Source organism: Balaenoptera borealis (genome assembly GCF_965194805.1).
Source record: "Balaenoptera borealis genome assembly, chromosome: X".
NCBI classification, from domain to species: domain Eukaryota; kingdom Metazoa; phylum Chordata; class Mammalia; order Artiodactyla; family Balaenopteridae; genus Balaenoptera; species Balaenoptera borealis.
This window is the reverse complement of record NC_138881.1, coordinates 90414154-90426960: the sequence shown is the minus strand read 5'-3', so window position 1 is coordinate 90426960 and position 12807 is coordinate 90414154. Positions and strand designations below refer to the sequence as shown.

At 34.8% G+C, this 12807-nt stretch overlaps 1 protein-coding gene across 3 annotated transcripts in view; it reads right to left on the bottom strand.

Annotated features, from left to right (window-relative positions):
• Positions 1 to 12783, bottom strand: part of RADX (RPA1 related single stranded DNA binding protein, X-linked) — a 64036-nt gene extending 51253 nt beyond the window's left edge. For all 3 annotated transcript variants that reach the window (XM_082377114.1, XM_082377116.1, XM_082377115.1), the window contains exons 1-3: positions 12048 to 12783; positions 4105 to 4247; positions 2761 to 2953 (exon numbers count right to left, since the gene is read on the bottom strand). In XM_082377114.1, coding sequence (XP_082233240.1) covers positions 2761 to 2953; positions 4105 to 4247; positions 12048 to 12675 — 964 coding nt within the window. In that variant the 5' untranslated portion in view covers positions 12676 to 12783. The remainder of the gene's footprint in view (positions 1 to 2760; positions 2954 to 4104; positions 4248 to 12047) is intronic.
• Positions 12784 to 12807: the final 24 nt, after the last annotated feature.

The following is a 12807-nucleotide window of genomic DNA, read 5'->3' as shown; positions in this document are numbered from 1 at the left end:
CTTCCAACATCAACACCTAGAAGGCAGTGATGGTATCACAGATCTTTATTCCTAAACTGACCAAACCGGCCCCAACTACATACGCTTTCTCATTTTTCCTCTCATAAAATTTAAACTACCCTGCTATTATTCCTAACCCTCACTTATACTTTCTCCAATTTAACCCATTCTCCCACTCTCCAGACCATTCATTCTTTCCTCAATTTCTGTTCATTTCCTCTCCCCTTCCATTCATTCTTTTTTCTTACTGTTTACTGTCGGCAGTCTTTCATTTTACTGTAATTTGTTCATTTTACATATGTTACCCTGTTAGACTAATTTTAAGGGTAGAATTCTATATTACTTATCTTTGTGTCCCTTGTGCCTAGCATGGTTTACAGAACTTTTTTTCCCTTCAAAAGATCATTAATCATACTGAGGTTTTAAAAGATCATATATCAATAGTTTTCAACCCTGGCTGTACATTAGAATCACCTGAGGAGTTTCAGAGACACACCAACGTCTTGGTCCCCTCCTCAGAGTAATTAATTCAGAATCTCTGAGGGTGGGGTGCTCGTGATTCTTTAAAGCTCCCCAAGTGATACTAATGTACAGCCAGTATTGACATCTACTTATACACGTAGACTTGGCAAACTATGGCCTGTAGATGGCTGCCTGTGTTTTGCAAATAGAGTTTTACTGTAACACAGCCAAGCCCATTCGTTTACATATTATCTCTGGCTGCTTTCACTCTATAAAGGCAGAGCTGAGTTGTTGTGAAGAAGACTATACCGCCTGCACAGCTTATAGTACTCACTGTCTGGTTCTTTATAGAAATAGTTTGCTGACCCCTGATAAAGAGGAAAAAGGTCCTATTACTTATCAAAAAGGCATGGGATAACAGAGACTGATGCTAACACTAATAAGTAAGACTGCTGTAAAGGCTAAAAGGCACGTTTTCAATATATTCTCATTAAGGCTCTCACTTTAAAAACGATTTCTATATTTGCAATTATTCACTTGAAAGTGTAAATAGCTTCTCATATCCTAAAAAGAGAGTTTCCATTATGAAAATCCGGCCCTATAATTCTATGTAGCAGAGGTAGCATACAGCTCAATCAGTTTCACTGCTACGTTCTAATGGCTGTTTATCTACTTGTCACATGCTGTCTATTGTCCCACTTTCCATATGTTTTTAAGGTTTAGAAGCAGCTATTAGTACAGACACATTTCTAGATTTGTCCATAGACACATAAAAACTGTGATTGAAATTAATTTTCTTTACACCAGAAAACACTGTATTTAGTAAAAAGAACACTAGGTTAGGTATCAGGAAAACTAGGTTTCAATTTTCACTATGCCAGTGATTTATTATGTGACATCAACAAAGTTACTTAGCTTATCTGTTATCGACAAAGAATGTCTCAGTTTTTACTAAAGCAATTTTGTCACCTGGAGATGCTTGGTAGTGGGAAAGAATTTATAAATTGGCAGACACAATAATACACATTTTGAATTAGCTTCCTCTCGCTAAATTTTACTACATTTTCTTAATTAAGTCTCAATAGCAATATGAGTTTAATTTCTCCTGTAATAAAGAGTAATGAGATGGACTGGTTGTACCAAACTATCTAAGTAATGACTTGTTCATCCAGCAAGACTGATGTCTACCAAATGCTTAAGATTTTAATAGAGAATCATATGAGATTTTCCTAAATATATATTTCAGTAAATAGTGAACAAAGGCTACATTATTTGAACATTCTTTACATAATTAAGCTTAATGGGTCAGCTAGGGAGTTCAGAATACACAGAAATAAAGGTCCAGTATAAAACTATGAAAAGCCAAAAACAATGCTTAAAATTGTTGAATGATGTGTCCTACAATTTTGAAAAAGGGAAATGCAAAAAAAATCATATCCACATCTTAAAGCAATCACTTACTATATTAATTCTAATGCTCCCAAAATATTTAGGATGATGCCAAGATGTCAATACTGTGATTTCAATACTAATCAGGAAGAGCCCTTTCAAGATTGTAGCAATTGGTAACATTTAAATATTGACCACAGGTTAGATAATAGTATTATATCAACTTTAAATTTCCTGATTTTGATAACTATACTGTGATTATGTAATAGAATGTTCTTGTTCTTAGGAAATATAGAGTGAAATATTACTGAAGTGTTTAGAGGTAAAGGGGTATGTATGATGGCTGCCACTTACTGTCAAACGGTTCAGAGGTGATAAATACATATGTGTGTGTGTGTGTGTGTGTGTATATATATATATATATATATATATATATATATATAGTGGAGGAATGATAAAGCAAAGGTAAATGTTACCAATTGTTGAATCTGTGTGAAAGGTATATGGGAGTTCTTCATACTATCCTTTCAACATTTATGTAAGTTTGAAATTATTTCAAAATAAAATTTTGACAAAAGCCTTTTCAAATAGCACCTCGTAGTAACAAAAATTATATTCAAGTCATTAATTTAATATTTTAATACAAAAAAATGAAAGAAAAATAAGTACATCCCAAGCGGCACTCATTCATTAATCAACAATATATATCTCAGATGATTTTTCTTAAAAAATGCAATAATAAACATATTTATTAAGTGATTGCTCAAAAATTTTTATGGATAAAAGAATTTAAAGTCTGTCAGTTTCTAACAGCTTCAGTAATTTTTAAGGGCTTTTGACTGATATGGTACTTTGCAAATTTATACAAACAAAATAGCTATAAAATAACAAATTCATTGAATACTTAACCCATTGTAGAAATTAGTTTGACCCGTGGATTCACAGGGAGAGGCTTCATCTTGAAGGGGTAACTCTTTTTAATAGAATAATCTTGAAGCAGAAGAACTAAACCAACGTGCAAACTTTTATACCACTCAGGACACAGGGCATTCCACATAATCGCTGACACTGTGCCTGAACTGTCAGCAACTTCCAAAAAGGTCTAGGAAAAAAAGAGTAAAAGCACATGCATATTTGTTACTTTAACCTACAGGGTGTTCAAATTTTATTTTAAGAATGAGGAAGCAAAACTATAGGAGAATCACTGAATAATTTATGATATGAGAGATTCTGTAATGACGAAAAGTTATAAATGAAGAATTTTTAGTAATATGAGAAAATACTTAAGAAAATGTTAAATGATACAAAATTTTATGTACAATATGATTCCCATTTTGTAAGATAATTTACTATGATATATGCCATAGTTATATGTAATATATGATAGGCATACATATATGCATAGATGTGCTATCTATGACATACATATGATATCACAGATATGTGTATATATATGATATACACATACAAAAAAGGGGAATAAAACACACTTTAATATTAACAGTGGTTCTCTCTGAGTGGTAAGATTTGGGTTGATATTATTTATCAGCTTTATATATCTTTATACATTTTCCAAATTCCCTGTAAATATGTATAACTTTTACTATAAAAGCTTAATAAAGCACCTAAAATAATTCTTGATAACATGTGGAAATACAGTAAAATGTTAAGTTAAAAAAAAAACACAGGACAGAAATCAGCACCATATGGCATAGAGAGTCAAGATAACAGAAAAGTGTCAGATAGATTTGACAATTAGGTCTCTGGTGAGTGACCAGCTGAAGCAAAAAGTCAAACTAATTGTGTTGAGAAGTAAAAGGGAGGCAAGAAAGTGAAAACATATAGTGTAGACTAATTCTTCAAGGAGCTTGCCCAAAGAGAAGGACAGAGGGAATACAGGAGTCCTGATGTCAAAGGAGATTTTTTTCCTTTTTTAAAATGGAAGACTAGACTATATTTATATGCTGGTGTAGAAAGCACAGTAAAGAAGAAGAAGTTGAAGATACAGAAAAAGGTGTGAAGGAGACCAGCTGGATCAAGGGAACTAAAGGGCACTAATACAGAAAGAATTTCTTTTTCTATAAGAAACTACATAGAAAAATACCTTGAAATATATATTTGTTCATTTTTAAAATTATTAAGTTGAACTTTAAAATGTTATTTAAACATAAATTATCCTAATAAAGAGTCAGGTCTGTAAGTTATAATTCATGAGTGCTAAATTAACATATAATATCTTATCACTACTTATACCTGGTATGGCTCAGTCATCTTTTTATCGGGTTTTCCATAGTATCGCAGTTTTGATTTATGCAAGATTCTCACAAGCAATGCAGGAAAATTCCTTCTGCTAGACCAGGTCGTTTCAAGGTGAGAAAGGGAAATTATTCTGGTATCTAGAATACAAAAAAGAAAAAAAATCTTACTAAATATGTCATGGTAATTTCAAAATTCTATTTTATTGGTTAAAAATGGTAGCCAGATCATACCCAAAGCAACTCCTTCTCACCAGCTAAACCAGTCTGTATACTTCTCACATATAAAACTTAGTAATAAACATTATCCCTAATAATAATAGCTAAAATATATATATGACTTACTATATGACTAGAATATAGGTAAATACCTATGTTAACTAACACATCTAGATGGAATGTTCCATCTGGAATGCCCTCTACCTCATCAAACTGTGTAATTACTTCCTGGAAGACTTGGATCGAAACTTACCTCCCTTAAAAAAAACTCAATGCCATGGAATATTTTCCATGGCACTTATATATTTAACTTATAGAATTGTTTCATGATATATTTCTTTACTGCTCTCACCTTAGTCTCATATGTATAAGTTCGAACTTTCCCAAACATTCCAGACATGGTCCTGTAACAGGGCCTTTGCACTTGCTCTTCCCTGGGTCTGGAATGTCTTCCTCTTATATACCCAAGTGATTTCCTCTTAGATACCCGAGTGACTTTCTCTTCTCCTTCAAGTTTTGCTCAAAGGTCACTTTCTCAGTGATGTTAGCCCTAACCACCCTATAGAAAACTGATCCCCTTACTTATCTTCCATCCCATTTTATTTTTCTACATAGCACATATTACCTTCTCATATGCCATATAATTTACTTTAAAATGTTTTAATCTCCAAGCCTGCTAGCAAGTGCCAAAACTGCTTAAAAGCTATTCACCATCTTTAAAAGATTAACTTGTATTTCTAATTTTATACTTCCTTGGTTAAGAGGGGTTCCATCTGCAATTTTCTCCATTTTGCTCTCTCATAGCCCACAGTCCCAACTTTTAAAATGTGAATTTGTATTTTTTTCCAATATTTATTTCTCTAAGGCATCCTCCACTTCCATTTTTATTTATGTAATGTATCACCTACTCAACTTTGGCATGAAAACCATTCTTGTAATTTCTTTTCAATAAGAGTTTAAATGGCCTTTTATAACTACAACTGTACCATTAACACTGCCCCCCCCACTATTTTCAGTATTAGGATATCTTGTGTAAATTTCCCTCCAGATTCTCCCAATACATTACTAGCCCAGGATCACAGATCCTAATATTTGATGTGACATAATTAAGTGATTTCCTTTTAAATATGGTCAAACAAATTGCAGATCACCTCTGAATTATCTAGAAGGTATGTGGAACACTCTTCATCAATGAAGGCACATACACCTCCTTTACCAGCCAGAATAAATTCAAGAGCTACATGGTTTTGTAAAACCACAGTTGTAAGAGCCACTGTTTCTGCTACAGTTGAGTCCAGACAGTTAGCCATGATCAGACATGTGCCTGATTAACATTTTCCCAGATTGGGTAAAAACCAAAAAAAACAAAAACAAAACAAAACAAAAAAAAACTCGTTAACTTCATAGAATATACATATCTCTGAAATCTAAAAAAAAATTACAGGTTATACATAGACAATGAGGAATCTGTGTAAATTCATAGAAATAAGTGGGTTCATTATCAAAAGAAAGAATGAAAATAATAATAAACTACATATTCAATATAAAAAGTTAGTAAGCAATGCAATAGTGTTTCTCAAACTCTGTGGTCCCGGGACCCCTTTACTGTCTTAAAAATTACTGAAGACCTCAAAAAGCTTTTGTTTATGTGGGTAATATTTATCATATTTACCATATTATAAAGTAAAACTAAGAAATTAAAATATTCATTAATTCCTTTAAAACAACAATAATAAACCTGTTAATGTATACTAAAAAGGTATATTTTTGAAAAATGACTATATTTTCCAAAACCAAAAATGTAGTGGGAAGAGTGGCATTGTTTTACATTTTTGCAAATCTCTTCAGTGTCTACCTTAGTAGAAGACAACTGGATAAATCATATTTTCTTTGGCATTTATTCAGTCTGTTTCAATGTCACATGACATGTACCCTCTGGAAAACTCCACTCTACTTCTGAGAGAATGAGAGTAAAAAAAGATAAATAAAGCCTTAATACTATTATTATGAAAATACTTTTAACATTGCGAATCCCCTGAAAAAATCTTGGGGAAACACCTAGGGGTCCTTGGACCGTACAGTGAAAACCACTGCAAAAGAATAAATCTAAGGAATATAGAAAGGAATAAAGATTAAAAACTGAAACTAATGAATTAGAAAACAGTATAACTGGCAAATTCAATTCCCTAGAAAAATTAATAAAAAGGTAAAACTTTAATAAGTGCAATCCTGAAGAAAGCAAACAAAAAAATGTTTGGAATGTGATCAACCATAAACATAGAGAAAATCATTTTAAAGATTACTATATATAATTATATATCACTAAACGTGAAAATATCAGTGAAATAGATAATCTTCTAGAAAAATATGAATTACCAATATTGTTGCCCTAAGGAACAGAAGAACACTGGAACAGGTCAATAACCATGCAAGAAAATGAAAAAGTTCACAAATAATGACCTCCCAAAATTGCACCAGGTTTATATGGTTTTTAACAATTTTCATTTTAACTATTTTCAAAGAATAGCTCTTTCTCTTAACTATAAGTTGTTCTAGAGCACAATAAAATATAGAAATTATACCAATTCATTTTATAAACTTAGATAAATCCTGAAAAATTATGGCAGAAATAGTACAAAAGAGAAAACTATAAACCCAAAACATTTACGATGGCAAAAATCCTAAATCAAATACTTTCAAATCCAATGTAGCAGTATGCCAAATTACATCATGATCAAGTAGAGTCCTAAACCTCTTGTCTTGTTCAGGAGGAGAATATTATAAATTCTAAATAATCCTGGAGATTGACATAAAATGTAAGTTCAAATGATTTTGTTAAAACATTAAAGAGAATAAAAATATATTACTTCTAAAGCACTAGAAGAAAAAAAATTTTAATCCTGTGAAAGCAAAAAAAAAATAGTAAAAAAAAATAAAGCATGGCATATAGTAAACAAAGTAGGACTGCAAGAACAGGTACAATCATTAATTATATTAAATTTAATTGGATTAAATTCATCTCTTGAAAGAAAACGAATTGGTTTGGGTCAAAAAGCAAAATCTTGGCTATAGAAAGAAACCTAAAACAAAATGGAAATAAAGTGATGAACAAAGATACATACACTAGGCTAGTGGTTATCAAAGTGTGGCCTTTGTACCAGCAGCATCAATGTGTTAGAAATGTAAACTCTAGGGCAGATGTACTGAATCAGAAACTGGTGATGGGGCGCAGCAATCTGAATTTTAAAACACTTTTGAGGTGATATGGATGCCCAGTCATGTTTGAGAATCATTGCCCTAAATGCTAACTAAAAGACAGTGGAAGTGGTAAACAGTACTATCAAAATATACAAAATATAATTCGAGGCAAAAAGAGACTAAGAGGGACTTCCCTGGCGGTCCACGGCAGGGGGCGCATATTCCATTCCTGGTCGGGGAACTAAGATGCCCCATGTAGTGCTGTGCGGCCAAAAAAAAAAAGGGGACTAAGAGATAAATTCTATATTGATAGAGTAAAATCCACCATGATATTAACAAGTTATGAAACTTTACACATTACAGCAACATCTAAATCGAAAACTTAGATGTTGAGAAATGAACAAAACCACCATCATAAAGAGAAGCCAATATTCCTCTCAAAGAAATGGGCAAATAAAATAGATTTTAAAATAAGGATAAGGAATATTTTAATTTAAAAACTTCATATAATAAGGAACTTCATGTCTAATAAGTAAGCTTTTTCTAAACTTTTGGGGGTAAAGAGGAACTCAAATTTAAAATCAGAAAATATGAGTAAGGAGTAATAATGAAATTTCTATACTTCAAAACCTGGGGGATACAGCCAAAGCAGTACTCATGGGAAATTTCAGAATTGTTAAAGCTTTTGGAAGAAATAAACAAGGAAATAAATGAACCAAGCATTGGACTCAAGAAGGTAGAACGCCCCCCCCCCCGCCAAAAAAAGAACAAAGGAAGGAAAAAGAATTAAAGAGGACAGCAAAAATAAAGTAGAAACATCTCCCCGATACAGACTTCTTAATTAGTAAAGCTAAAAGTCTTTTCTTATTTTTGAATACCAAGAAAGTAGACAAACCTCTGGCAAGGCTGACCATAAAAAAGGGTGAAGACACAAACATTAGGAACGCATCAGGGGATGTAACTGACAAGACAGCGATTTAAAAATGTAGACTACTATGTACAACTTTGAGATCTAGGTGAAATGAGATTTCCTAGCGAAATATCAACTCTCAATAATGCACTCAAAGCATTATTGGTTTTACCACTTTTTCAAAAAACTGAAAAGGAATCATTCGCCCAACTCCCAATCCCGGCCCAAGGTCCCAGGTTCAAATCATTTTAGGGGTAAATTCTACCACACTTTCAATGAACACATGATTTCTGTAAGTACAGAAAAACAGGTAACTCATCCTACTAGGCTAATATTAATTAACCTGATATCAAAATCGAACTGAAATAGTACTCTCCTAAAAAATAACAAAACTTATGGACCAAATTCACTTGAATATACAGATATAACAATAACAAGCATGACCAAGTAGAAACAAAAGTGGTTCAACATTAGAAAATCCAGGAATGTAATTTATTTCATTCATTCCTTTATTCAATGAACCTGTATTGGATGCCTACTATGTTCCAGACATTGTTCTGGGTATAGGAGAAACAGCCCACAGCAGTGAGGAAAAAAAAGAGTGCTTGCCCCCCTGGATCTTACAAACTAGTAGGAGGAGAAAAAAAAGAAAATAATTTCAGTGTGTTACCAATTCTATGAAGGGCATTTGCACGGTGATGTAATAACAATAAATGCGGAAGGAATGCATATTTTAGAGAGCCCTTTTCTAATACATTTCATATATCTGAGTTGAAACCTGAGGATGGGAAGGAACTTTCCAGAAAGAGGAAAAAGCCAGGAGCAAACTACCTGAGGGCAGGACAGAGCTTGGAGGTTTAAAGATTTAAAAGGTGGCTGGCGTGGCCGAAACAAAATGGTGGAGGAGAGCGGTTAGAGAGGCGCGTAATGGCCCCTTTCCTGTAGGGCAGGTCCCCGCAAAGTGCGGCCCTCAGGCCAAATCCAGGCTGCTGCCCGGTTTTGTTAATAAAGTTCTAGTTTTAACACAACCAAACCCATGCAATTACATATTTTCTGTGGCTGCTTTCCACAAACAATGGCAAAGTTTAATAGCTACAGCAGAGACCATAGGTCTCGCAAAGACAAAAAGATTTACTATCCGGCTCTTTACAGACAGTTTGCCAACCGCCGTAGGGCCACGTGGACCCGGGTAGGAGGTCTAGATTTTCTTGCAGTGCGGAGCTACTGGAAGGATTTAGACAGGAGAGTGGCACAGTCTAACTTCCTTTTTATTTTATTTTATTTTTTTGGCCGCGCCCTCGGCTTGCGGGATCTTAGTTCCCCCACTAAGGATCGAACCCCGGCCGCCGGCACTGGAAGCGCGGAGTCCTAACTCGGACCGCCAGGGAATTCCCCTAACTTCCCTTTTAAACTGCTGCCTCTGAGATCGTATTGGTACCTTTAGAATAGGGTATTGAACGAGGAGAGGGAGCCTTTTGGGGTTCTTGAAATGCTCTATATCTTGATCTAGGAGGGTGGTTACACAGATATATATATATATAGATAGCTGTATTTTTAAGGCTCTTCTATTTTACTGTGTACACACTATACCTAATAGAAAAGTTTTAAAAGCACAAAATCGCACCACAAAACTAAGAGGAACAGAGTGGGAGAAAATAATTTGCAAAATACGGCAGACAAAACTTAATACCCATTAGCAAAGAAATCCTACAAATTAATCAGAAAAAGTCAAAAGATATAATTAAAAATAACAGTACAGGGAAATGGGCACTGTCGTACATATGTTGGTGGTAATGTAAATTAGCACAACCTTTTAAGAAGCTGCTTTGTCAATATCCATTTAATTAAAAAAGTCAAATACTCTTTAACCCAGCAATTTCCGTTCTAGGAAGCCAACCATTCAACAGAAATACTTGCACATAGTGAACAAATACAGGTATATCCTAATGATGTTCAGCACTGGATCTAAAACTGAAAAACCAATAACTGCCTAAAATTATAAATTACCCATTAACGTGGGCATGGTTATATAAATCAGGGTACATCCATACTATGGAAAAGTGTATAAAAAGATGTACGTTAAAGATGTTTGAGAGAAGTGGAAATAACAAATCATGCAATGTAATATAATTCATTTTTCCCCATTTTAAGAGGAAAGTTGAAGGCATACGAGGAGGCAAAACGGGTCTCTTACTCCACCCAAGCATTTTATTATTAAAAATTTCAAACATACAGCAAACCTGAAAAGAACACCAATATACCCACTTCTATATTTTGTCATCAACACTTTACTGTACTTGGGTCTTACACTTTTAATACAATATACTTTTAAATATAAAGTTTGGATTTTTTAGCACATGGACATTGCCTTTTTTAATAAAAATATGGTTTCAATAATGAATAGATATTACTTTCACAATCAGAAAAATGAAATATATTTTTACAAATTATTATTCCCCTCAATTCTTCTAGAGCACGAATTTTTCATTTGTACATTCAATTCTAAAAATAAAAATGACCAACAGAGTACTAATGCACTACTGCCTTATTCCATGTTTGAGATAAAAAATCATTCCATTACTTCATCCCTGAAATGAATATCTTGTTTTTAAAGTTTAAGTTATTTAATCATCCTTAGCTACACATTTCTACAGCCATCTTCTTTTCCTTATAACTGGATATTACTTTAATTGCATATTTTCGTCCCAGATATCTTTTCACTTTCAAGTCTGTTGCTGTTACACGTCATAATAAGATTATCTACGATCTAGCATTATCACTGCAATGTTTAAAAAAAAAACCTGAAAAGCAGTAAATGTAAAAATTTATCTTTCTCGCTCCACTACTTTCGCCTTATGTTTTTTGCACTTTATTTCTTCCCCATTCCACACACGTACATGCCTATAGTACTATCATTCCCCTTATTCCATCTCTTACAGATAAAAACATATTTTAGAGCATTTGCTGATGACGGACGAGCTAGCATTATCAGGTTAACTTCCTACTTCTGAAACAGAAGAACTGAACTTCTCAGGTTAGTATTGTTCGTGGTAAGTAAGAAGAAACATAAAAATGAGAATTCCAAGCTTTCCCACAAAATCACACATTCAAAAAACAACATTTACATAACTGCCACACTCAAAGGTATAGAAAATGGCGTTTCATTAAATGTGAATTATTAAGGAATAAATCACGGAACATCCTTTTTTGAACGAAAGTTAAAACAGGCAAAACCACAAATATTTACCACCTTTACGCCGAATTCAAATCTATACACTTTCCAACCAACACAGAAAGTACTACTTCCACAACTGGAATGGGACTAAAACTAAGATGAATTCCACTGTAGTCAAACGTATAACGAAAACATGAGGAATACTGACTGCAACATCACTACGTTCGTCAGATTAAATTTAAGATGTATTCGGACACTTCCTGACTGGCCACTTTCACAATCAAAGCAAGACGCGAGCTGGAACCCCATCACCCATCAAAGCTTGTCTCTTACCACTCCCGGCTTATAATTAACAATACCAAAGCACCTTCGTTTCCTTTCCCATTAAAGCAAGCTCCCGAAAACTTTAACCCCTCCGTCGTTCCCTCCAATTACTTACCGTTAAAATTGTACTCCTCAGGTTCCTTGTTGCTTAACCAGATATCTCCATATGGATCTTCGTTATTCCACAGGGCCAGGTAATGGCTCTTTCCGCCTCTTAACGGCCTCTCCGGGATTTCCCGGTGCGCTCTATTTCTGAAGGGAATTTCTAAAGAAATGGAGTCCAGGGACTCCCCACAGTGGACGTTATCTATGCACAGGATCCCCTGGCCTAATCTTTTCTCGTTGTAAACACACGAGACTCTGTAAATTTTCACTTCTATGCCAACTTTGAGAATATTTTTATACACGAGAAAATTCAGGCTGGGGTCCAGGTAGCACTTCTCACGGAACACCCCGTCCGAGATCGTCACATCATAGCAATAAAGCGGAGGTTTAGATTCCATGTCGCGTGCCTCACCCTCTAACAGGTACCTCTGGACGGCCAAAACAGCGACAGGCACAACCTCCGACGGGGTGATCCACTGGAGAGGTGAGTCCGTTGCTTGCTCAAGGACCTTTTGGATCCAGGACTTGCGCCTTCGGATCACACCTCTCTGGACCCCAGCCTCATTTCCCTCAGGGTTCGGCAGATCGAGCCCAGCATGTGACGGGCCTTCCTGCGGCTCACCTAACTGACCAGACATTGCGGGGTGACCGCGTACCCTCTTCGCTCCCAAAAGCTAACTTTTCTCGTCAGAGCCTGAGAGAAACCACGCGCTCGCGCGACGGCCGCTACTCTGACAGGACTGACCGGTAAAGCTCCGCCCAGTCGAGAC